This window comes from Corvus kubaryi, unplaced genomic scaffold, assembly GCF_017639235.1.
Source record: "Corvus kubaryi isolate FWS band 111438036 unplaced genomic scaffold, C.kubaryi_AGA036_p1.0 37383, whole genome shotgun sequence".
In the NCBI taxonomy this organism is placed as follows: Eukaryota; Metazoa; Chordata; class Aves; order Passeriformes; family Corvidae; genus Corvus; species Corvus kubaryi.
The window spans coordinates 264,086-287,512 of record NW_024581125.1 but is presented as its reverse complement, the minus strand read 5'-3'; the positions used below and the strand labels follow the sequence as shown (position 1 = coordinate 287,512).

Below are 23,427 nucleotides of genomic sequence, written 5' to 3'. Positions count from 1 at the left end.
CGGTGGGGTTAGCGAGCAGGAGGGACAGGGAGCAGCCTGGTTAGGGATGAGGCACAGGTGGGACAGGGTTAGGCAGCAGGGAGGATAGGGAGCAGCCTGGTTAGGGGCTGGGCGGGATAAGGGACAGACAGCATGCCCGCACCATGTCTGCCCGCCGGCCCCCGCAGGAGGGAGCCTGGGCTGCGTCTGTTTCCAATCCCCGCACATCGAGTTGTCGTGATTCCCTCTGCACCCTGCTTTGGGTGCTGGACCAGCATCTCCAAGCTTGCCTTACCTCACCTGCCTGCAGGTGAGCCCGGGAGAGCGGCAGGGACGTCCTGCAGTGTTCCCGCAGGGCGTGGTGGTGCTGCAGACCCCGTCCCTGCGGAGCCCTGTCGGTGCCTCCAGGCGGGAGGTTGGGCAGGACACCCGGGAGCCCAGGTGCCGCGGGAAGTGAGTGATCCCAGGGGCAAAACAGGGACAGCTCCGTGAGTGGGCTCTTGTTCTGTACAAGCACCTGGTTTTGGGGTAAGACGTTTCACAGCCCCCTTCCTGCTGCTGCCAGTAGTGCCAGAGACATCCCTGGAGGGTTCCTGGCTTTTCGATTTGGAACATGGGCAGTGCCCCAAGCCTGGCTCTGCCTGGTAGGAGATGCCTTTGGAAACCTTTTTGCTTAAAGCTGCTCTGGGTTTTGCTCCATCTCTTTGCACTGGGTGGAAGGAGGTGAATCAGGTGGATTTTCCCAGAGAAAAGCTGGCAGTAGGAGAGCGATGTCGAGCTGTTTCGGAAAGGCTCTGGAATTTGTAGGAGCTGGGAAGGAGAAGTCTGGGAGGAGAGCACTGGGGGGCTTTGGCCCCACGAGGGACCACGTGTGTCTTCATGTGGATGTGGCACTTGGGGACATGGGTTAGTCAGGGCAGTGCTGGGGGAACGGCTGGGCTTGATGATCTCGGAGATCCTTTCCTACCTAAGTGATTTTGTGATTCCCAAATCTGGGGGTGTCCCAGGAGCTCCAGAAACTGCTTTCCCACAGCCCTGCTTGCCACTGGAACATGCGAGAGCTGGATGCCTGGGCCACCTTCTTCCTGCAGCCTCCGATCTCCACTTGATGGAGACACTGGAGTGCAATTCCAGGCCTGAGCTGGATCCTGAGCTGGATCCTGAGCTGGATCCTTGCCTGCCTAATTTAAAAACAGCCAAATTACTGAGTCTGGGAAGGTCGTAACCAAACATTTTACACGTTTCCCATCAAAGTGACATCGGCTCTGCTGACCTGGCACATTTGTGACGCTGTTAGTGGTTTCTGCTTTGCCCCTTGGCAAGAAGCGATCAAGTTTCATTTCAAGGATTTATCCCTGGAATTTGCAAACGCCTTAAAAAACCCAACCAAACAATCCACAAAGGACGGGTCTGGGTTTCCTTAACACCTCTGTCTGCAACTATCCCAGGTTGCTCCAAGCCCCGTCCAGCCTGGCTTTGAGCACTTGCAGGGATGGGGCAGCCACAGCTTCCCTGGACAGCCTGTGCCAGGGCCTCCCCACAGCAGCTGGGGCTGGTTTTTGGGGGAAGAGCAAAAGCTTTGGGCAGCATTAACTCAGGGAAATGCAAAGTGTGAGGGAACAGGATGGCTTTTCCTGAAGGGGCACCAGCAAGGAGCTCAGGCTCTGGAATGGTGGCCCATGGACACGGTATTTGCCAGGAGTCAAATCATGTCCCCTGTGGATGATGGCCCACAGACACAGTGTTCCCCACGATTCAATATTCCCTGGGCATGGTGGCCCGTGGATGTGCTTCCCAGGATTCAATGCCACCTGCACACAGGATGGTGGTCTATAGGCATGGTGTTTCCCAGGTTTTGGTGGCCCCTTGGGAATTTGGTGGTCCCTAGGAAGAGTGGCCTGTGGAGACGGTGTTTTTCAGGATTTGGCATCTCCTGAGGATTGTGGTGAGGATGGCACGGTGTTTCCTAGGAGTTGGTCTCCTCTTTGGATGGCGGCCCAAGGACACGGCGTTTCCTAGGATTCGGTGTCTGCTAGGGAGGGTGTCCCATGGACACGGTGTTTCCCAGGATCTGGCGGCCCTTGGGGCTCAGTGTTCCCAGGATTATTAGGGTGTCACCTGGGGACAGTGCTCCATGGGCACAGTGTTTCCCAGGATTCGGGGCCCCACGCGCACGGTGTTTCCCGGCGTTTGGTGTCCCCGGGACCGGGCTCCCGGGGGCGTGGCCAGTGTCCCACGGGCGTGGTGGCCACCCAAGGGCGTGGCCAGTGCCGGTCCCCCGGAGCCCCGCCCCGGGCGCGGTCCCGCTGCCGCCGCTGCCGCCGCCGCTCCGGCCGGCGCTGCCGCCGCTGCCCGGGGATGTACGCCGGCAGGAAGAGGAAGAAGCCGGTGCCCAAGAGGTGGGTGCAGCTCGGGGGCTCCCCCCGGTCACCCCCGGGGCGGGGGCGTGGGACCGGGGAGGGCGAGCGAAAAGCGGGCAGCGGGAGCCCAGCTGGTTCTGGGGAAGTGCCTGGAGCCGCTCTGGTGCGAGCGCTGGGAATGCAAAAGGGAGCAGCATGCTTGGGTTACTCGGTTTTAATTAGGATTAATTGGAGCTAACGCTGTGTCGGCTCTGGCACGCTGGTGGGAAAGCAGAAATCCCGAAGATGCTTGTCCTGCATCCCGGTGAGGAAGCTCGCTGGAGAGTTTGAGCTGCTCAGCAGTGATTTGCGGGCTGGGCTATGTTTTGGTGCCTGCCTGAATCTAACACACAGCAATTAGTAATTACCAAAGCATCTCAATTCCTTAATTATTAATTACCACGCCGCTCAGTAGCTGTTGCATAACATCCCCCTCAGCGTGTCCCCAGTGTTTCCTGCCTCCCCCGTGCCTTCCCCAGCTCCCAAGTCCCCTCAGCCTGTTTTACCTCAGATTTTCCAGGTGTATAGGAAAAAAAAGTGGATATGTACTTCTGTGAGGCTGTGGGGAAGGAGATGGAGGAGCTGAGTCCAAGCCTGGGATGAAGGAGGGAACATCAACACTTTAAACCTGTGGTGAGGTGACCCTGAGCCTCTCTTGGGTATTTATCTGGGAGTTGTATTGTGGAAACATGAAGAGTAATTGTTTTACCCTAAACCTGGCTCCTGTTCATCTCGGAGCAGTGATTCCAGTCCTCTGGAATACCAGCCTGAGGGTTTGGGCTGGCTCAGGGTGCAGAAGAAGGTGTCTCTTTGGAGCAGAAGGGCCCTCGTTCCCGGTTCTGCAAGGTCAGCCTCGGGAATGGGGAAGAGATTCTTTTTCTCTGTGACCGCTCAGGTCTCGGAGCAGGATCCTGCTGGGAGAGGCCAGGCGGAGCAGGGCTGGTGGCAGTGGGATGTGCAGCCAGCCGGATGGGATGGAATGGGGAGGATGGGCTGAGGGGCTTCTCCAGCCCCTTTCCAGTTTGCTCAGGGCTTTTTCCTTATTAAAAAAAATGTATTAATAAAAATTAGGAGACAATAGATCAGCTCAGGCAAATTCCACTGTCGGGAATGATCTCACTCGGTACTTGCCAGCTTGCAGAAGGGATACGCTTCTTACTGGGTTCCCGTTCAAAGGGCAGCTGGGGAAAAACAAACCTCAGCAGCAGCACAGCCTTTGCCCCGCTGGGAGCTGAGCTTTCCCTCGGCACGGGGGTCACCAGCTTCACCACGAACCCCACAGCATTGCTTCATAACCACTGGGCCAAAGGGAAGGGAATTGGAACAGGTTTTGAGTGTACAGACCGAGCTTCACTGTTTCCACGAGGCATTTTCCTCACTGTCACCCCCTCTCTCCAGGCTGGCCATGGAGCACCCTGCGTGCTGCAGCTGGCACATGCAGGAACAGAGGTGTTGGGGTGTCCTCCCTGAGCCTTGGGGTCACCTGCTGCTGGCTGTGTCACCCCATGTGCCTCAGCCAGAGGGGTTTCAGTGCTTGGCCAGGCTATCCCAGAGATTCTCTTACACCTCAGTGTTTTGCCCACTGCCGTGCTCACCTCCAGTCTCATTTTCTCTTCTTTCTGCCTGTTTGGGGCTGGGTTTGGATGGTGAGTGGCCAGAGGACTTTAAAGGATATCTGAGGAATCTCAACCTAATTTTTTTCACCTTTTTTTTTTTAATCAGCATCAAAGGAAAACTGTTTTAATTTTGCTCCTTCCTGGTGCGTGACTGTGATTTCAAAAGTGTTTAAGCTTTGTAAGAGCCCTGGTTGCCAGTGTGTTTTACCCAGCTTGTGTGGACAAGTTTGGAGCTGCGTTGTGCCAGCCTCCTTGCGAGAGGGGATATCCCTCCTGGTGCTGCTCTTACAACCCAGCAGGACTGAGCTTTCCTAGGGAAATGCCACAATTTTCCATTCATCCTTAGAAGACCCCTCAATCTTCCTCTGATCTGAAAATTCAACAGGCACCTCAGAGCATTTCATTTAATGCTCATTTCCTCTCGTGTCACACATGCGAGCAGCCCTGCCAGATGAGATTGGAGAGTGGTGGTAGAGGAGAGAGCTTAAATTGCTGCTAAATACTGGCAGATCCTGTTATCCAGAGCTCCTTCCTGAAGCGAGGGTGCCTGCGGAGAGGGAGTTTGTGGTTAGACAAATCACATCAAACCAAACGAGGTGCGTGTTAGGGGATGCAGCCGAGTGAGATACGGAGCCGGGGGGGGTCTGAAGGGTTTTTCTTTGAGCTACAGAATTCAGATTGGCATTCAAAAATGAAGGAGACAGGGTGTGATCCAAGACTCGTTTAAATTATTAACCTTGCTGCTGTGCTGGGGTTTCGGCTGGAGTGGGTGAAATAGCTGCAGCTGATAGCAGTGGGACCTCGTGCAGGCTTCAGGCAGGGGAGGGCTGCTCTCCTGGACGCTTCCTTCTGCAGGCTGCGGGTTGCCCTTGGGGCCTAAGTTTGGCAGCAAATGCTGTTTAGTTTGGAAATGCCCACTGAAAGGGTCAGAAATCAGAATATTGGAAGAAAACAAAACTTTTTACATCAACTTTTTTTTTTTTTTTTTTAAAGAGAGGCTATTTTCAAAGTGCTGCTCAACCACGACAACCACCCTATGAGATATCCTTGTTTAAGTCATAGAATCCCAGAATGGTTTGGGTTGGAAGGGACCTTGAAGCTCATCTCATTCTGCCCTATGGCTGCCCCATCCCTGGAAGTGCCCAAAGCCAGGCTGGACATTGGGGCTTGGAGCAGCCTGGGATAGTGGAAGGTGTCCCTGCCCATGGCAGGGGGTGGAATGAGATGGGCTTTAAGGCCAACCACTGCCTTGTGCTGTTGTGGGCTGTGGTTACCTTGGCCACCTGCCATTTCACTGTTGTGGCTGCCCCAAAGCCAGTGCTGGGTTTGGAGAGAGCCTGTTGGACAACCCCAGTTTGATGAACCTCTCCTCTGCCTCTTCCAGCCCCAAACCACCCCCCCCCCGAGGGTGGGAAGTCCAACCCCTCCAAGCGGCACCGGGACCGGCTGAACCAAGAGCTGAACAAGCTGACGGGGCTGCTGCCCTTCCCCGAGGATGTGTGCTCCAGGCTGGATAAACTCTCCATCCTCCGGCTGGCCGTGGGCTACCTGAAGGTGAAGAGCTACCTGATGGGTGAGTGGCCGTGCTGGGAGGGGGGAAGAGCCCCTGGGATCAATCCCCGCTGCACAGCTCGTGTCCCACCCCAAGCTTTGGGATGGAAGGTTGCGTTTCCTGAAGGTAGGATGATGGTGAGTTGTGGGAGCCGGCCCTTGGATGTTGATACTGGCAGGAAAATGTCACCATGGATGGAGGGAGCAGCCTGGGGGCCTGCCCAGCAGCTGAGACCTCCTGCAAAGTTCTTCCATTTCATTAGCAGCCATCCTTTATGTCCAAAACCCCTCTTGTGTCCCGCTCCCACCAGCCTATGGAGAAGAAGGGAAAGGTGGGTGAAAGTGTGTCTTGTTGAACAGCAGCATTGCCCTCATCTAACTGGAATGGCAATTTAAAATTAAATTAATTAAATAATCGAAACTGCGTAATATAATACATATTACATATTCCCTTTTATTATATTCCATATCCTCTATTTCCTTACTTATTCCATATTCGGTATTCTTACATTTCTTCCATATTCCTTCTCCCCCCTCCCTATTCTTCTTCAGCCCTTTATTGTTACAGTTACAGTACATTTAAAAAATTATAACACAGATATGGCGCAGAGCCTGGCTGGGAGCAGTCGCCACATTCCCAGGAGTCACCAGCACGTGCGGGCAGGGACGTGCTCCCTGTGCGGTGACGTGGGCTCCTTGGAGTGGGTGATGGACACTGGGGAAGGCAGAGCATGTGGGGTAGGAAGGCAGCAGAGCTTTTTATATTTAGAGGCTCCCATTGTGTCTTCTCCCCGCTGCAGTCTGGATAAACTTGGCTCCCTTGGCTTTTCCCTCTTGCCCGCTCCTCTGGGGCCCTCCCCGGGCCCTCTCCAGCTGGGATGCTGGGCTCCAGGAGGAGACTCCTGTGCCAAACTCTCCAGATGGGACCTGTGCCTCCGAGCAGGAGCTGGTTCCTGCTGGATGTGCTCAGTGTGTGCTTCCCAGTGTGAGAGCTGCTCTGGAAAAGCATTTGGCATTGCAGGGGTTCTGGAGCCCAGTTCTGCCTGGCCAATTACTCCCATCTGGCCACTTGCCTCTGATTTCCAGCTCCTTCCCCTTGCTCTGCCCTGACATTCATCTTGTTTGACTTCACATCATCCCAGCGATTCATCAGGGTGGGCCTGGGTCCCAGCTGTGCCTGATGCAGACCGGTGCCAGCTGCAGGTTACAGCACAGCTCCTGGTGTGTCCTGTCGGGCATTTTGGGGGACGTGGTGGCACCCCTTGTGCTCTGCCTTCTGCTTCAGTTTTGCTGTCCTCTGCTTCGTGCAGGCTCCTCTCTTGCAGCAGGAGAGTGTGGCATTGCCTGGGGAGCATCCCTGTCCTGTTCCCATCCACAGCCCAGGCCCGGCCTTATCTCCAGGCAGGAGAGAGATGGATATTTTGATAGAGTGGTGATTGCCTTATCTCCAGGCAATTGAGAGACCAATTGCACAGTGGGCTCAGGGTAATGCCCTGAGGCTCCCTTTTCCCTTGTGCTGCGTTTCTCCAGCCCTTGAGTGGAGCTTTGCTGTGTTGCCTGCATCTTGTCTGACTGCTTACACCAAGGAGAAATCTGAGAAGAGGCTTCCAGCCTTCTGCATCTTCTCTGGTATTTCTGAGGTGTGGGTACTGTGTGCCTCTGGATTGGGAACAGGCCTGTTGAATGGGGTGTAGGAAGCCAGGCGTCAGGGTCTGGGGCAGTGTTTGGGGTGGGACAGAGCAGAGGACAAACCCACAGCGGGTTTGGGTGCTGGTATCAGCACCTGCTTCCACAGTGGGTACGAGGCAAAGGGACTTGTCATCTGCGTTTCCATTGCGGGGCAGTGACTCACCGCATCATCTTCTGAACCTGCTTTGCTTTTAAATGTTCTTCTCTGTGCTTTAATAAGAAGCCAGACTAATTAGTAGTTTGCTGGAAATGCCAAGCTTCAGGCCCAAAGAGGGAAGCTCTTGGAGCTCCCTCCGTGCCTCCAGGGGCTGGCTCAGGGTGTGCACCTCTCTAACTCTGTGCCCTGGGGCAGACGCTGCAGGTGTTGCACAGCTCTCTGCTGCCTGGTATCTCAGTCTTCCCCGTGCAAAATCAGGGGCTCAGGGCTTGGTCTCCTGCAAGCTTTGCCCATCAGGCCCAGCCTGTGAGTGCTGCTGGGCTGTGGTGACAGCTCTGGTGCTATCACAGCCTGCCTTAAGGGCCCTTTAAAGGTTTTGTCACTCGCGCAAACAATGACTGACCCTCGCTGCCAGACTTGTGCTGAGCCCTGTCTGCAAACCAATTTGCAGTGGTTGCTACTTGGACCTGTCTCTGACAGTCTCCCAGACAAATCTGGAGTGACTTCGCTGATCCCTGTCTCTTCGAGAGCAAGTGCCCAAGGAGAAAAGCTTGTGTCTGTGTTGCCGACTGCCACGATGCTCTGGGCTCTCTGTGGTGTGACAGGAGCCCCACTTGCTGCAAAGTGGGAGATCTCCTGAAAGCTTGGATGGATTTTAGTGCTGAGTGGCTTGGAAAACCTCCAGCTAGCTGGAGAGTCGTGCTGGGGTTCATTTCCTACAGTTCCTGTAACAAAGGAAGCAGATGCTGGGATTGCAGATGTGGCTCTGCCAAGGGTGAGCAAGAAAACGGGGCTTAAAATGCTCTCTGAGGTGGAGACGGTGTGATTGGGGAATGTGCTGCCATGCCCTGTTCCTAGGACACCAGGCAGGGAGGTCTGCAAGAGAGAGGATTGCAGAGTCCCAGACTGGTTTGGGTTGGAAGGAAGTTCATCCAGTCCCACCCCTTGCCATGGGCAGGGACACCTCCCACTGTCCCAGGCTGCTTCAAGCCCCAGTGTCCAACCTGGCCTTGAACACTGCCAGGGATCCAGGGGCAGCCACAGCTGCTCTGGGAATCTGTGCCAGAGCCTCATGACCTTCCCAGGGAAGAATTTCTTTCCAATATCCCACCTAGCCCACTCTGTTTCAGAACCCACGGAAAACCCTGTCATGGTAGGAGACCACACTCTGGAGTCTGGCAAAGCTTGAGGTATCTAACAGCTCCTAGCAGATGGTGAGCAGTGGGGTACCTGCCCATCCAGCTGACCTGGCTGGAGCAGGGGCTTGGCTTAGGAGTTCTCACCAGGTCCTTTCCCACCTCTGGTGCTGTTCTCAGCAGATCCCTCCCCAGTGCTGTGCTGCAGGGCAGCTGGCAGCAGGTCTCCCTGGGTAATCTCACTGCAATCGGCACTAAATTAGCTTTTGTATTCATCTCCTTGTTTGTTGTTACCACGAGCCAGAGCTGCAGGGGTCTGGGCCTGAAGTAACTGAGGCAGTGAAAGGAGTCAAGCTCAAGTCTGTCCCTGGGCAAGATCCTGCAGGACTGTGTGGGATGAAGGTTTTGAAGCAGGCTGGGGAGGCTGGCGTGGACTTGGGGATGCCTGCGCTCCCCAGGGCATTCCTGTGTTCCCGGAAAATGCTGAGTGACTTTTCCTAATAGTTTGTAATCTGGGGGTTTGGCATTTGTCTGTTTCACTTGGATGGCACGAGCCTGCTCTGCTTGGCACCATGCCTTTGCTAAACAGCTGAGGCAAAGGTTGGTGCTAATTTGACAGGGTTTGGGATCGGATCCAAGAGGAAAACGGTTGTGCGTGGCTTGGTGTTGCTGGAAGAGCTGGGAGCTCCTGGTTTTTGGATATCTCTGGAGCCTGTTCAAAGAGAAGTGTTTGCCCTGGGTGAAGCTTGTCAACTCCCCCTGGTGTAACCTAGTCTGTGAGAGCAGATCTGGCTCTGGAGTTGTTACCAATAACCTTTTCTTTTCAGTGCTAAATCCATGCCAGAGGCAAGGGATGTGTTTGAGCTTCCATGGCTGCCTTGCCATGTTTTTCTTTGGGAATGTGATGGGCAGAAAAGTGAAGAGATTAGATGATTTTGCTCCTTTTTCCTTCTTTCTCCTGCTTGACGTTTTTGCTCCATTGCAGGGCTTAGGAGCCTCCTTGCAGAGACAAGAATGCCAGCCCAAAGCAGGAGGATACTGGGGATGTATGGGGCACATCCTGATTCATTGATGCTGGAAACTGCTGATCCTGGCATCTTCCCTGGCTGAGCAAAAGCCTTGCAGTGTTTGGGGACCACACCAGCAGCAGGAAACCTCCTGCAGTGCTTGGCTGGTGTTGGGGCTCAGGACAGAGCTGGATTCCCCCCTCCTGTCTCAAAAATTACACACAGCCTCTATCCCAGCACTTTGAAAATGTTGAAAATGTAAGTGATCACCACACTGCTCCAGCAAATGCCTGGGACTTACCTGGTAACTGCACATGGCTTTTGCCACGTTCTTTTTCATAGAATTATGGAACCATTAAGCTTGGAAAAGACCTCTATGATCATCAGGTCCAACCATTAACCCAGCACTGCCAAGCCCAGCACTAACCCATGTCCCCAAGTGCCACATCCACACGTTAATTCCCATTAATTGTCAAAGATGCACTGCAGGAGATTGGAAAAACAGCACAAACAGCAAAAGTGCACTGTCCTTTTATCCAGTTATTTCTGTTGCCATGGGTATATTATGGCTTGGATACATGCTGGATCTGTTTCCTTTAATCCCAGTAGTTCGTGGTCTCAGCTGCTTTGTGTTTGAGTGAGTCTCAACTGCTCCATTGAAGGAGTGTGTTAGGTGGGATGAATTAGCCAGCTCTTAATACAGCTCATCACCTGCTTTGTCCTGCCTGGCAGCTGATGGGGGGTCTCTTCTTCCTGCCAGCCACCCAGTCCATCTTAGCCATTGGCTGTGGATGGCGAGGACTGGGCTGGATGCGAGCACCAGCTGCTCCACACCACCAGTACTTTGGTGGCAGACACCATCTCTTTGAGTTTCCTCCCCTCTCTCCATGCTCCAGACTTTCTCCCAGGTCAGGAGCAAGAGCTCCTGATGCTCCCCACATCACTGTGTGTCCCATGGGAGACAGGTTCTGGAGGATTGCTGAGCTCAGCTGTGCAGAAATGGACCGCTCCGTGTTTGAGAGAAGGGGAAGGGAGCACCTTTGGTGGGAGATTAAAAGCCCCGTGCTAAGATCAGTGGGAGAGTTGAAGAAATTTTGCTGGAGAGCACAAAATGGGTATTTCCTGCTGGATTTTGTAAGCCACAGCCCTCTCCCCAGCTTTCCGTGCAGATGCTGTTGGTAGATGCTGGGAGAGAGCTGGAGACCACATGCTCTCAGGATGTGCATCCTCTCAAAAAGCTCTCTGCCCTTTTGGAGCTTTATTTTGGAAGAACTTGTTTCTTCTTGAAATCCCCTGCCAGCCTGCCTTGTTTCAATGCTTTAGAGAGGAGTCAGCCCTTCAAAAGAAATCAAATTTTAAACAAGAATCGATGTTTCATTTTGAAACTATTACACTCCATGGAGTGCAAATTGAAGCCATGTGGTCCAGATGGGATGTTTTTCCTTGGGGATCACACGGCAGTCATGTGAGGAGGCTTTTTGCTTGGTGTCTCCCTGTTGAATCTCATCTTTCCCAACCTTTCCCAGCAGTCTCACATCCCCTGACCTGGCTGATCCGACAGCACAGGATGGAAAAAAGCAGAAGCTGTGACTGATGGAGAAGGTGGAGATGCTGCCTGAGCATCTCCAAGGAGCGCTGAAGGTTTGGGGGAGGAAGAAGTATCCCAGCTCTGTCAGTGATGGAGATGGAGGCCGACTCTGTTCCAGAGCACCCTCTCCACTGCTGTTTGTGTCATCCTGTGCAAGACCTGCAGCTAATTACCCTGACCCTACCTGGATCCATGCCCTGGCTGCTGACAGCCTCCATGGGCGGGTGCTTGTTGTCACTCAGGCTCCAGGTGTAAATACATCCCAGGGAGGCTTTGGCTCCAAATTTGTTTTGTATCCAAGCATGCCAGTCCCTCAGGGAAAACACTTTGGCACGTTGATGGTTTGCTGCAGAGCAAAATGTCCCAGATCAGCAGTGGCATGTGAAACTTCTTTAGGTTCCAAATCGTTTTGCCTTTGACCTTGGTGCTACCAGGGAAGAAACCAAACAAACCTTTAAAACATTTCAGTGGTAAAGTGAGAGCTTCTACCATGGAGAAAATTAAATGTGTGGGATGGTTTGAGGTTCTTCCTCATTTCATACCGCTCCCCAACATCCAGAGGATCTTCTCCCTTTGGATCCAGCACCATCTGACACCCAGGGCTGAGATGGGGCGGGCAGTGCTTGCTCCTGGGATGTGGATCACACAGGATATGTGAGCTCTGTCAGACCCCAGGGAGCTGCAGGAGCTGGTGGTGGTGGCAGACGTGGGGTGGTTCCTACACAGGAGCTGCTTTGAGCTTTTCTGTGATTTTTTTTTTTTTGTTGAGCTGGCACAAAACATGCCTTGAAAATCATCCTTTTGCTGGAAGCTGAGTTCGAATTGAGCTTTTCAATAAAAATCAGCAGATAAAGGACCACACTGGGGATGTCCCTGGGAGCCTCTGTCCCCATTCCTGTTCCCTAACACTCGAGGTCCCACAACCAGGGCAGCAGGAGGTTTCATGCTGGCTGCACCCAGGGGTGTTGCCTTGAAGGCATCCAGTGCTGAAGCATGAGGCAGCACCTGAATCAGCCTGGGAGGTGGAGTCCTGGGAGCCAAGAGCTCTCAGGTGTCACTGGGAGTGCCAGGCCACCAACTCTTGATCTGCTTCCAAGCAGCCACAGTTGGGAGGGAGAAAACAAATATGGGTGCTTTGGTGGCATCTCAGGTGCTTTGGGAAGGTTTGCCTCTGTATTTCTTCAGCCCTGAAGGGCACCATAGCAGACAGAGCACCCCACTGGGGTGGCTTGGAGCCAACTCCAGCTCTGCCAGGCTCTAACCCAAAGCCTCCTGGCTGTGTTGGGTGGTGTTCCCCAGCCTGGGCAGCCCAGAGCACCAGCTCCCCTCTGTCCTCTGCACTCTGGCTCACACCCTGGCAGAAGTGAGGTTTCCCAGAGACGGGATCAAGCAAGGAAATAATGTCTTGGAGGAAGCCTCGAGCAGTTGGGCATGGCTCTGTAAATGGGCATCAGTTCCCACTGATGGTCTCACCTTCCTCCACGCTGGGTCCACGGGCATCCAACAGCTGCATGAGCAGCCCTGGGGGGGGGGAAAAAGGAGGGGGAGGCTCCTGGCTTGCCCCTTCCACACTGATTTCTTGCCTTCTCACTTGCAGCTACAGCTCCAAAGGTTGGCAGCTGCGTGGATCAGCCCAGAGCCCCAGGAGGGGACAGGTGGATGGAGCTGCAGGGTGACACGGAGCTGTTTCCTGAGGGGGAGCTGCTGCTCCAGGTATGGTGCTGTGGCTTGGTTAGTTGGGGTGTCCCCAAGCAGCTCTGGAGCTTGTGGAGTGAGAGGAGACCCTGCCTTGCCCAGGGCTGCTTTGCTGTGATTCCTGCAGGCACTGAATTCCTAGGGACAGAGACCAGTGATGCTGCCTGGCTGGGATGGGTCCAGATCCCCATTCCCACCATTCCCTCTCATCCCCACTGCAGTGTGCTGCTCTTTTTGATTCCTACAGCTCATGGACACAAGCTCCATCCCAGCCAAGAGGTTCAGGGATATCACATGGTGGTGTAGGCATTGATCCCTGAGTAGTTTCCAAGGTGCTGGGTTGGTTCCTTATCTTCAGCAAAGGCCAAGAGGAGAATGTTGAGAGCTGTGGGACAAAACATCCTCCAGGAGCTCCTTGCCCTGCCTGGGGCATTGCATGAGCTCCTTAGGGATGAGTTCAGAGCCTGCCTGGGATTGGAAAAGCCCAGCTTTGGTTTGCAGGTTGTGGGGGAGAAAAGAAGGGCAGATGGGTGTTGGAAAACAGTGGTGGACAAAAGCAGTGGGAAGCGGGGGCTTTGCTTTGCAGAAAGGCCAGCGTGTGTCTCGTGGAGCAGCTGTCAGTGAAGCTCAGAGCACGAGGACAAGGTGAACCAGCCTCTCACAACGCTGCTGCTTTGGGCTGCCACTTACAAATGTGAGCTGGAAGGGCCTGGCATAGAAGGGTCCCATGGAAAGGCTGATTGCTGGACAAGCATCTGGGCACATCAGCTTAGGAGCGTGCTGCTCCCTGGGGCTGCAGGGCGAGTCTGTGCAAGACCTTTAATCATTCCGTGTTCTTGGCATCTCCTGTGCCTGGGCTTTCACAGAATCCCAGAAGGGTTTGGGTGGGGAGGGACCTTAAAACAACTTCTGATGAGCTGCCATGGCAGGGACACCTTCCACTAGCCCAGGGTGCTCCAAGCCCCAATGTCCAGCCTGGCCTTGGGCACTTCCAGGGATCCAGGGGCAGCCCCAGCTGCTCTGGGCACCCTGTGCCAGGGCCTGCCTACCCTCACAGGGAACAATTCCTTCCCAATATCCCATCCATCCCTGCCCTCTGGCAGCATGAAGCCCCTTTGTCCTATCCCTCCATGCCCTCTCCAGCTCTCTTGTAGGCTTTCTGGGCCTTCAGTCCTCTGCTCCCACCTCTCCAAACACCAGCAGATGGATGCTTCGCTCTCCTTAAGCCTGACTTTGGTCGCTCCAGCCCTGTTCCTGCAGAGCCCTGCAGGCAGCAGGCAGTGTGAGCAGACTCCCAGCAGGAGCCTCCATGTAGGATTTTGGTGAGGCAGTGACTCCTGGGAGCTCAGTGTGACTTTTGGCAGTGACTCCTGGACCACACGAGGTCCTCCACTGTCTGCAAGTGTGACAGGCACGGAGGAGCTGCCCCAGTCCCTGCGTGGAGCTGCTCCTGAGCGCTCTCCAGGGGTTTGGACTTGCACCATGTGATGGCAATTTGCTGAGCCACTGGAGCATTGGCAGCCCCGGGTGACTGAAGGCATCTGGAGAGCTTATGAGGTGTTACTGTGACAGAAATGCCCCAGCTGAGCTGTCTGGTGGCTTTTTTTTCCCCCACAAAGATCATTTTAATCAGATACTGTGATTTGCAGAAAGCTCTGACTCGGGATCCCTCAGGGGCTGCAGCACACAAAGGGAAGGGTCTGCTCCCTCAGCAAGCTGGATCTGTGCACAAGGTTTCCATTTAGGGTGTTCTTTTCCTAATTTCTCTCCTTCTATTCACTAATAAATTAAACAGTCAAGAAATATTACAGTCAAGAGCAGGGGGCAAGAGTTACATTCTAGTGCAGTGCTTCACTTTTGGGGGAAATCAGCCTGAAATGGTCACCAGAATCATAGAATATCCTGAGCTGGAAGGGACCCACAAGGATCATCGTGTCCAAAGCAGAGCCCCAGAAGAGTGTAGCTATTCCCATCTGGAGAGGAGGAAACCAACTCCAGGTCCCCCATGAAACCTCTCCTTAGCTGGCCCCTCCTGATGCAGGAGCTGCCCTGCAGTGTGAGGGGCTTCCATGAGGGGTTTGGAGAAAGTGGTCGGTCCAGCTTGGATCATTGCTCGTGCTGGGAACAAAAACCTCCACAGAACTGAGTCTTGCACGGTTACCAGGTGCTGTCCTTCTTTGTGGGGCTCCTTGTTGAGGAGGAAGGTCCCTTCCTGTCCCTGGATGCTCAAGAAACAGCTGGGGGATTTCATCTTCCAGCAGCTGGATTGAAGCTGGGAGAGTAACTCTGGACTGAACCTTTGCTTTCAGGCACTCAATGGATTTGTCATCGCCGTGACTGGAGATGGCTACATCTTCTACATCTCCCCTACTGTGCAGGACTACCTGGGCTTCCACCAGGTGAGCACCGTGTTTTCCTGGCTGGAAACAGACGGATGCAGTCCTGGTCTGGGAAGGAGGTGCAGATGGGGAGCAAAGCTTCCCAAAGGGCAGCAGCTCCTGTGGCAAGGGAAGGAGCTGGAGTTTCAGCATTTCCCATTAAGGACTGCAAGCCAGAGGCAGTGTGAAACATCCGTGGAAGGGCTGAGGAACACCAGGAGAACCTCAGCCTCGACAGTGTGGGGAAGAGGCTGGAAAGCTCTGTTTGGCTGTGGTGAGGGAATGCTGGGGAAGCAGGCAGTCCTGAGCAGCCAGGGTTACCTGGACATCGCTGTTTCTACTGCTTCTAGAAAGCTCTTAGCCATTCCCAAGATTTCCCCTGGCAGATCCCTTTTCCTCCTTCCTGATGCATCCCTAAAAGAGCAGCCACTCCTGGCCCTCACTCTGCACACAGCACACAGGCCTTGCAGTGTTCTTTATACTCCATCTCTGCACTTTCAGTGCCCACGAAGAGAGACCTCCTGTCATGTCCTCTCCTCCAGACACCTCTGCCAGGCTGTCCAGGAGTGGACACTATTCCCTTGTGTCATTCCAGTCGGATCTCATCTACCAGAGCGTGTACGAGCTGATCCATGCGGACGACAGGGCCGCCTTCCGCCGCCAGCTGCACAGGAGCCCGCTGCCCGCTGCTGACAGTGAGTGCCGGGGTGATCCCTGCAGGAACACCGGGCTTCACTCCAGCACCTCTGAGCCGTGAGCTCAGGGTGCGCAGCACAGCTTGGAAAGCTTCCCTTTCCCTTTGGTTTTCCAGCCTTTCCCGCTGAGCAGCCGCTGCTGGCCAGCCCCCAGCAGCTCCACGCTGAGAAGCAGTCCTTCGTGGAGAGGAGCTTCACCTGCCGCTTCCGCTGCCTGCTGGATAACTCCTCGGGATTCCTGGTAATGCTGGGACACGCCCCTGCTCCCCCTGTGCCCGCAGGATGTTCCCCCAGAGCCACCTGTGTCCCATGGGGATGGGAGCACAGCCAGTTCCCACCACCCTGTTTGCTTCACACCCACGTTTTCTAATCCCCTGTAAGGCCTTGAATTTCCACGGGCGCCTGAAGGTCCTTCTTGGGCAGCACAAGTCAGCAGCAGACAAGTCCCCAGTTGCTCTCTTTGCCATTGCAACGCTCCTCCAGCCTCTGTCCATCCTGGAGCTCCGGACCAAGACGCTGATCTTCCAGACAAAGCACAAGCTGGACTTCACTCCCATGGCCTGTGATTCCCGGTAAGACACCTCTCACTTTCCCCGTGGCAAAACCCCTGGTGCTGAACCGAAAACTAGGCCTGGTGGGGACAAGGAACACCTGACCTGGCTCCTGTGGCCTGATGCTTTTGTCCCTCTGCTGCAGCCCCTAGTAACACGGGGATCAGGTTAATGGGGCACCAGCAATTCTTGTCTGACGTGGTTTAGGGGGTTTTGTGGAACAGGGAGCTCCCACCCAAACTGGAGGTCTGGCCACGGGGGCAGCTGTGGGGGATGCACCCCTGGTGTCACTGCATTCCTGTGCTGATTCCAGGGGGAAGGTTGTCCTGGGATACACGGAGATGGAGCTGTGCAGGAGGGGATCTGGATACCAGTTTGTGCACGCGGCCGACATGATGCACTGCGCAGAGCACCACGTGAGAAGTGAGTGCTGGGGGCTGTTGGGGGGTGTTTGTGGGGTCCCTCATGGCTCTGGCCTGGCTGTACTATTGCTCCTTGGTGCTGTGTGTCCGGGGGCTGGAGTAGCTGTGATAAAGGCTCTTCCTCCTGGATGAGCTCGGGGAGCTGGCAGAGACACAGCACCGTACATTGCCCACCCCTGTAGCACGGGGCACGAGGCGATGCTCAACCTCGTGGCATCTTGCACGTGTCATTTGTCTGCCTCTGTGGAGGAACGCTGTCTGTGGCAGCTCTCTTGTGTCCCTGTCCCAGTGATGAAGACGGGGGAGAGCGGGCTGACGGTGTTCCGGCTGCTGACCAAAAGGGGCGGCTGGGTGTGGGTGCAGGCCAACGCACGGCTGGTGTACAAAGGGGACAGGCCCGACTGCATCATCGCCCGCCAGCGAGCCCTGTCGTGAGTATTGCTGGCCCTCTTCACCTGCTCTGGGTGTGGGGGGCTGCCCAAGGCACGCAGGGGCCATGAGGGTGGAGGAAAGGGTAGTGGGGGTCGGCCCTTTGCAGCATTTGTCCTCCTGCAGTGTGAGTGAATTGGCTCTGAGGAGGTGCTTGTGGACGTGCTCCTGCCTGGGAGCAGCAGCCCTTCCCTGAGTCATGCAGACCTCCCTGTGGGCTCCCCAGAGCCCTCTTGTAGCCAGCCCAATCCAGCCCCCTTTTCCTCTGGAAAATCCAGGGCAGGGCTGTGAGTTCCCCCTTGCTGTCAGAAGGGTGGTTTTGCCTGGCCTGGAGGAGTTGCTCATGCTGTTTCCATCTCTTTTTCCCTCCACACCGAAGGAATGAAGAAGGGGAGGAACATCTCCGGAAGAGAAACCTGCAGCTGCCCTTCAGCTTTGCCACAGGGGAAGCAGTGTTGTATGGGAATGACCTTCCTGGGTTCTGGGACTCATTCCAAGCCAAGGAGAAGTTGCAGACGCCAGCAAACTCCAACTCGGAGCAGCGCTTGGTGGACCCCAACTCTCTGCTTGGGGCCATGATGAAGCAGGATGCATCCATATACAGTTCCCATGCCGATAACGTGCCTCAGTTCTCCCTGCCAGGTTTGATCCCTGAGCCTGATGGGCTGAGCCAGAATGAGGAGATCAGCAATGCCGAGGAGGACAGCGACTCCCTCCTGGTGGTCATCGAAGCCCTCTTTGAGAAGAGCGAGGTGGACAGAAACGTCTGCCAGAGCCTCGGTGGGGGCAACACCGAGCTGCAGCAGTGGGAGGAGGCTCTGCTCAGCTTGGGGGCAGAGGAGGAGCCGCCAGCTCAGCGGCTTGGCGGGAGGCCGGGCACCAAGGTGACATCCTGTGTGGAGCAGATGCTCCTCAGGGAGGGTGCTGGGAAGAGCCCGGACTTCCCACACTGCCGTGAGGAAAACAGTGCTGTGGCTCACTTCCCGCACTGCTGGGCAGCTGATCCAGCGTTCCCAGCACAGCCCCGGGCACTGGGCACACGGGGAGGCCATGGGGCTGTGGGCTCTGTAGTCTCTGTCACCTCTGAGGGCAGCTCTGCCCAGCCAGAGCAGCAGGTCCCGTTTAGCCCAGCTGGGCCGGTGGCAGGGACTGTGCTGGGTGTCCCTGTCTCCGGCAGCAAACCCTCGGCAGCACTTCAGCTGGCAAACCAGGGGTTTCAGGCAGAAGCCAGCCCCTCTGCTCCTGTAGATAACACTGTTCCTGCTGCTCAGAGCCAGCCCGGGTGCCAGCTGCCAGACTCAGGCTGCCCACCCCCGTTGCACTCTAACACGTTGGTGACTCTCTGGCACAGTGTCCCCCTCCAGGCAAACCCAGCCAGTTGCCCATCGGAGGCTTGGATGACCATAGCTCCGAAGCAGCTGGAAGCTGCAGGAATGCACATGGAGCCCCAAACTCTGCCAGCTGGCAGCCCTGAGAGCCCCCCGGGGGCCAGGCTGTGGTTGCCACCCCCCTCCCAGTCTGTTCCTTGCCCTACCCAGGGCCTGCCCCAGTCCTTGTTCTGCGGGGACGGGAACCTCCGTGATGCGGAGGCTGCTCTCCCTGCACGAGCATCCTTAGGAGCCAGGCAGCTGCCAGGGCATGGCAGCTTCCCCAAACAGCCCCTGGCAGCCCATGCGGAGCCCAGCTTTTCCTGGGAAGGGGAGCAGGCAGTGCTGCAAGAGGACAAGTGGTTCTCACAGCTGTGGCTCCCGCAGGCTGGGGCAGCCCCTCAGAGGAGCCATGGGGCAGGGCCAGTGCACCACAGCGGGCTCCTGCTGCGCTCCAGCACGGATCCCAGCGCCCAGCAGATGGGCTGCGTTGTGCTGCCCGAGTGGCAGTATGGAAATGGCCTTTTTAGGCACAAGAGCAACTTCCTGAGGGATGCTTCTAAAGTACCCCTTCCCCAGCAGCCAGGCGCTTTGCCTTGCCCCGCTGAGAACCACCCTGGAGCACCCTGCTCCTCACCAGGCTCGGTTGCAAGGTGCTCAGCAGCTCTCCCTGTGAAGGTGGGTGCAGGAGCACCCCCGTGCTCCGGGCAGGGCCCTGGCTGCCCATCAGTTCCCTGCTCAGCTGGGCAGCCCCTCTGTGCCTGTGAGATCCAGCTCAAGGTGAGGTGCGAGGGCTGCAGGACCTGAGGGGGTGCCCGGCTCCTGTGGAGGGAGCGAGGGTCTGCCAGGGGGGCAGCCACACCATCCTTTGTGGGCAGCCTGGTTTGGAGCTCACTGTGAGCCAGGATCCCTGTCTTGGAAAGCCACCAGCAGCTGTGAGCTCTTCTCATACCTGCCAGTGGCGCCCCGTGCTCCCTGGTCTCTCAGGATTTTGTCTTCCAGTGCTGTCAGGCAGTCTAAGATGAAGTGGTTTGGACTTCTTGTTCCATGAGAAGTCTTTCAGGGAGATACAGCTGTGCCACTGGGGAGGCTTGCGGGCCCTTGGGTCCGAGGAAGGACCCTGCTTGCTGGCACATCCACGGGCTTGGGGCAGCCTCTTGCAGATGGATCTGCTGCCTCACAGGCAGGTACCACTGAACTGCTGTTTCTCAACAAAACAATGTGGTCTCCCCATCTCCCACGTGTGTGGACCACCCTTGTCATGTTGCTGTTTGGTCTCCTGCATCATCTCTGCCTGCCTGAGCCTCTCTCCCTCCTGTGCTCTCCATCTCCTCCAGAGACCACCCAAATCCTTTGGAAAAGGTGTTACCAAGCACTTTGAGGAGCTCAGCAGCATTGAAGGGTCTCAGTGGGAGGTGGAGTCGGTGGGAGTGGAGGCACCTCAGGGGTTTGGGCTCTCCAGCAGCGTTCCAGGGGAATTTGGGAGAGGTGGGTACCAGGCGGTTGTGACCTTTCTGGGATGCAGGGTGGCAAAGGTCCAGCCAAACTCCCCTTGGATTTGTTACTGGCTTGTCCTTGCCTTCCTCTCCTGTGCTCTGCAGTGCCATGGGACAGAGGAACAATGGGGGTTCCCCCTGTGGTTTTGCCAAAGCAGCGGGAAGGAAAGGCAGGGAGGCGTGCAGTGACCACTGGCTGCCTCTCCATTTCAGACCCACTTGGTGCCCCTCAAACCATTGGCCTGCAGCCCAGCACAGCCACTTTGTTGAATTCCCTTTCTTTTCTATATTTGTAACCTAAGATGTGAATTAATTGTTGTTTTCCCCACCATGGGGCAAATTCTGGCAGATCCATCAGGGAAACCCACAAAATAAGCAATGACTGGGGAGGATGGGGTTGATTTGAGACCACGCTGGCTCGGAGCGTTGGGTCAGAGAGATCAGAGTGGTTGGGGACATTCACACCTTCCCCTCATGCACCCATCACCCTGAGAGGCACATCTGCCTCACACACCAGTGTTAAGTGTTTACCAAGCAAATTAAATCAGGTAATTAGTGCAGGGCCAGCAGCAAGCTCACGTGTCCTGCTATGGAGTGGCCTCGTCTCCCTGGGTCTCTTCTTTCTTGTCCAGCTTTGCCTCAGCTGATGGGGCTTGGGAAAGGTCCAGCTCCTGTCTGCAGGCTGGGAGCAGAGCAATGCTGAAACGTGCTGGACCCCTCTAGAGTGGCCTGGAGGAGCACCTAGGACTGAGCAAGGAGTTGACTTGCCACGATCCGGATCCAAAAAGCAGCAGGATGGACCCTGCTCACCGGCCCCTTGTCCTGACACCTGTGAGCCGGTGCTGGGGTGTGCCAGGGGCTCCCAGTCCTGCAAGAGATGGGCCTTGGCGTGGGGGCTCTGCTGCTTGGGGCCACGACAGACCCAGCACCTGCCTGGGGCCGTGACAGACCCCCCTGTGCTGTCCCTGGTGTCTGATCTCTCTGTACCTCGTGGCCGTGCAGATAAAGTCTGTTCTGGTGGCAGCGTCTCATTTTCCGCTCCGTGATTTCTTTGTGCTGCTGGTGGCAGCCGGAAGGTGCTGAGGAGAAAAGAGCTGGCCGGAGCCTCACCCCCTGTGTCTGGCGATGTATTAAAAGGCGATTTGCTTTGTATGGTGCTGATGTTTGTTTTGCCCCGAAACCGTGTCTCTCCATTTCTTCCTTGACTGAGCAAGTGCTGGGAAAAGCCCAGGCCTGGTGCTGGGTGTGTGACACTCCCGTTGTCGCTGTCCCCGGCCGCCGTGGGCACGCACAGCAGCAGAGGTGTGACCGTGTCCCCCCTTTGCACCCCCAGGCTGCCCTGTGGCGGTGTGGGGCTCACGGGCAGGGTTACACTCGACATGGACACACATGGTTGTTAAGATCCAACTGTTAAAAATTATTAGATACCTCTGAAATAAGGGGTAAACGACACCATACACCAATGTCAATAGTATGGATTTTTATTTAACTGTAAACGCGAGGGGGAGAGAGGGAGAAGATAGGAGGGCGGAGAGAAAGTGACAGAGAAACAGACTAAGCAGAAAAAAATATCACTACTTTGTAGATTTCAGTGATGTTCCGTTGTTCCCCTTCAAGTCCTCCCGGTGCCTTGCCGGGGTGGTGATTGCAGACTACACCCATCGAGTGGTGAAGGACAGAGTCCAGCACACACCAGGCCCCTGGGGTTTATGTTATGCTGAGGCTGCGTGGGAACATCCCCTGTAGCTCCCCTGGGGCGGGGAGCTTCACACCCGGTAATTTTGTGGATCACGGGACACCTGGGGACCCTTGACACCTTCTGAGATGTCGCAGCTGTCTCCAAGTGAGCGGGGTTGAGTTAATTACGGCCCATCCGTCGAGATGGGTACCTTCATCTTAGGTGTGGCTGTCCCCGTACTTCGGAACGGAGTTTTCACAGCTCAGCTATTCCGCGAGGGGGGACATGGGCATGATAAAATCCACATCGCAAGATTTGCCTCTTATCAGCCTCTTCCCTTATCTGCAAACCCAGTTTGTAGCCTCTGCACCTGCGAGGCCGCTCTGTGCAGCGCTAGCAAAGCCCCAGGTGGATTGTTTGAGCCATTAGCACCCACGGTCCAGTCCCCACCTCTCCACCAATACCTCCATGTCCCCACCCACCCATTATCCCACCCACACCCCTCTTTCACGCCCCAAATCTCCTTTCAGTCCCCTCTTCTCGCCACAAATCCCCCTACATCCCTCATCACCCCCTACTCCTTCCAGGCCATTTTCACACCCCAAACCCCCATCAGCCCCCTTCAGCTCCTCATTAACTCCCCTCATCCCTCCCCTTCCTCACCTCCACCCCATCAACTCCCACTCCTCCTTCAGCCCCCGAATCCCTCCTCAGCTCCCTCACACATCAGTCCCTGCTCCCAATCCCCCCGCAGCCCCAAATCCCTCTCCATCCTCCCGTCTCCCCCCTCGCCGAGGGCGGGTCGTCCCCGTTCCCATTGCCGCTGCCTCTCTCCCTCAGGGAGCGGCGGCTCGGGCGCTGCCGGCCGGGCCATGTACGCGGGGCGCAGGCGGAGGAAGCCGGTGCCGCGGGTGTGAGTGAGGGCCGCGGGGGCCGGGGAAGGGCTGAGGGGGTTCCCCTTCCCCGGTAACTCGGCTGTGCCCGGCAGGACACGGCCGGGCCCGGCCGAAGGCGGCGGCTCCAACCCGTCCAAGCGGCACCGGGAGCGGCTGAACCGAGAGCTGGAGCGGCTGGCGGGGCTGCTGCCCTTCCCGCCCGACGTGGTGGCCGGGCTGGACAAGCTCTCGGTGCTTCGCCTCAGCGCCGGCTTCCTGCGCGCCAGGAGCTTCTTCGGAGGTAAGGGATGGGCGCCTTTCCACCGCTTCCCCCTCCTCGCCATTCCTGCCGGCATTGTGTGGTGTCCCCCCGCTCCCTAACCGCGGTTCCTGTCCCCCCTCTCTCCAAAACACTTCGTGTGTTTGTTTTCCTCCACAGAGCATTTTCCACTTAAAATGTTTTAGTTTTATGGGGTTTCCCCCACCAGAAGCTTGTTTTCTTTCCCTCCCAGAATCGTGCTGTTTTTCCCCCCCCTAGAACTTTTGGGGCTTCCTCCCCAAGTTTCAGGAGTTTTGTATCTTTCCATCCTCGAATTTTGTGGCATTTTCCCCTCTCACATTTTGGATTTCCTTCCTCGAATTTTGACAGGTTTTCCCCTACTTGACTTTCGAGGGTTTTCCACCCTTGAATGTTTGTGACTCCAACAGCGTCGATTGTT

General features: G+C 55.9%; 2 protein-coding genes across 5 annotated transcripts in view; both read left to right on the top strand.

Annotated features, from left to right (window-relative positions):
- Positions 1-2,337: 2,337 nt before the first annotated feature.
- LOC121667989 (aryl hydrocarbon receptor-like) lies at positions 2,338-21,307 on the top strand. Its single transcript, XM_042035305.1, is given in 12 exon segments — positions 2,338-2,378; positions 5,379-5,388; positions 5,390-5,567; positions 12,720-12,835; positions 15,127-15,216; positions 15,791-15,890; positions 16,007-16,131; positions 16,272-16,462; positions 16,755-16,864; positions 17,153-17,294; positions 17,672-19,218; positions 19,221-21,307. Coding segments are annotated over 12 exon segments (2,697 nt in total). The 3' UTR covers positions 19,268-21,307.
- A 1,090-nt stretch (positions 21,308-22,397) lies between these two features.
- Positions 22,398-23,427, top strand: part of LOC121667986 (aryl hydrocarbon receptor-like) — a 21,123-nt gene continuing 20,093 nt past the window's right edge. For all 4 annotated transcript variants that reach the window (XM_042035260.1, XM_042035259.1, XM_042035261.1 and 1 more), the window contains exons 1-2: positions 22,398-22,746; positions 22,822-23,009. In XM_042035260.1, the coding sequence (XP_041891194.1) occupies positions 22,706-22,746; positions 22,822-23,009 (229 nt within the window). In that variant the 5' untranslated portion in view covers positions 22,398-22,705. The remainder of the gene's footprint in view (positions 22,747-22,821; positions 23,010-23,427) is intronic.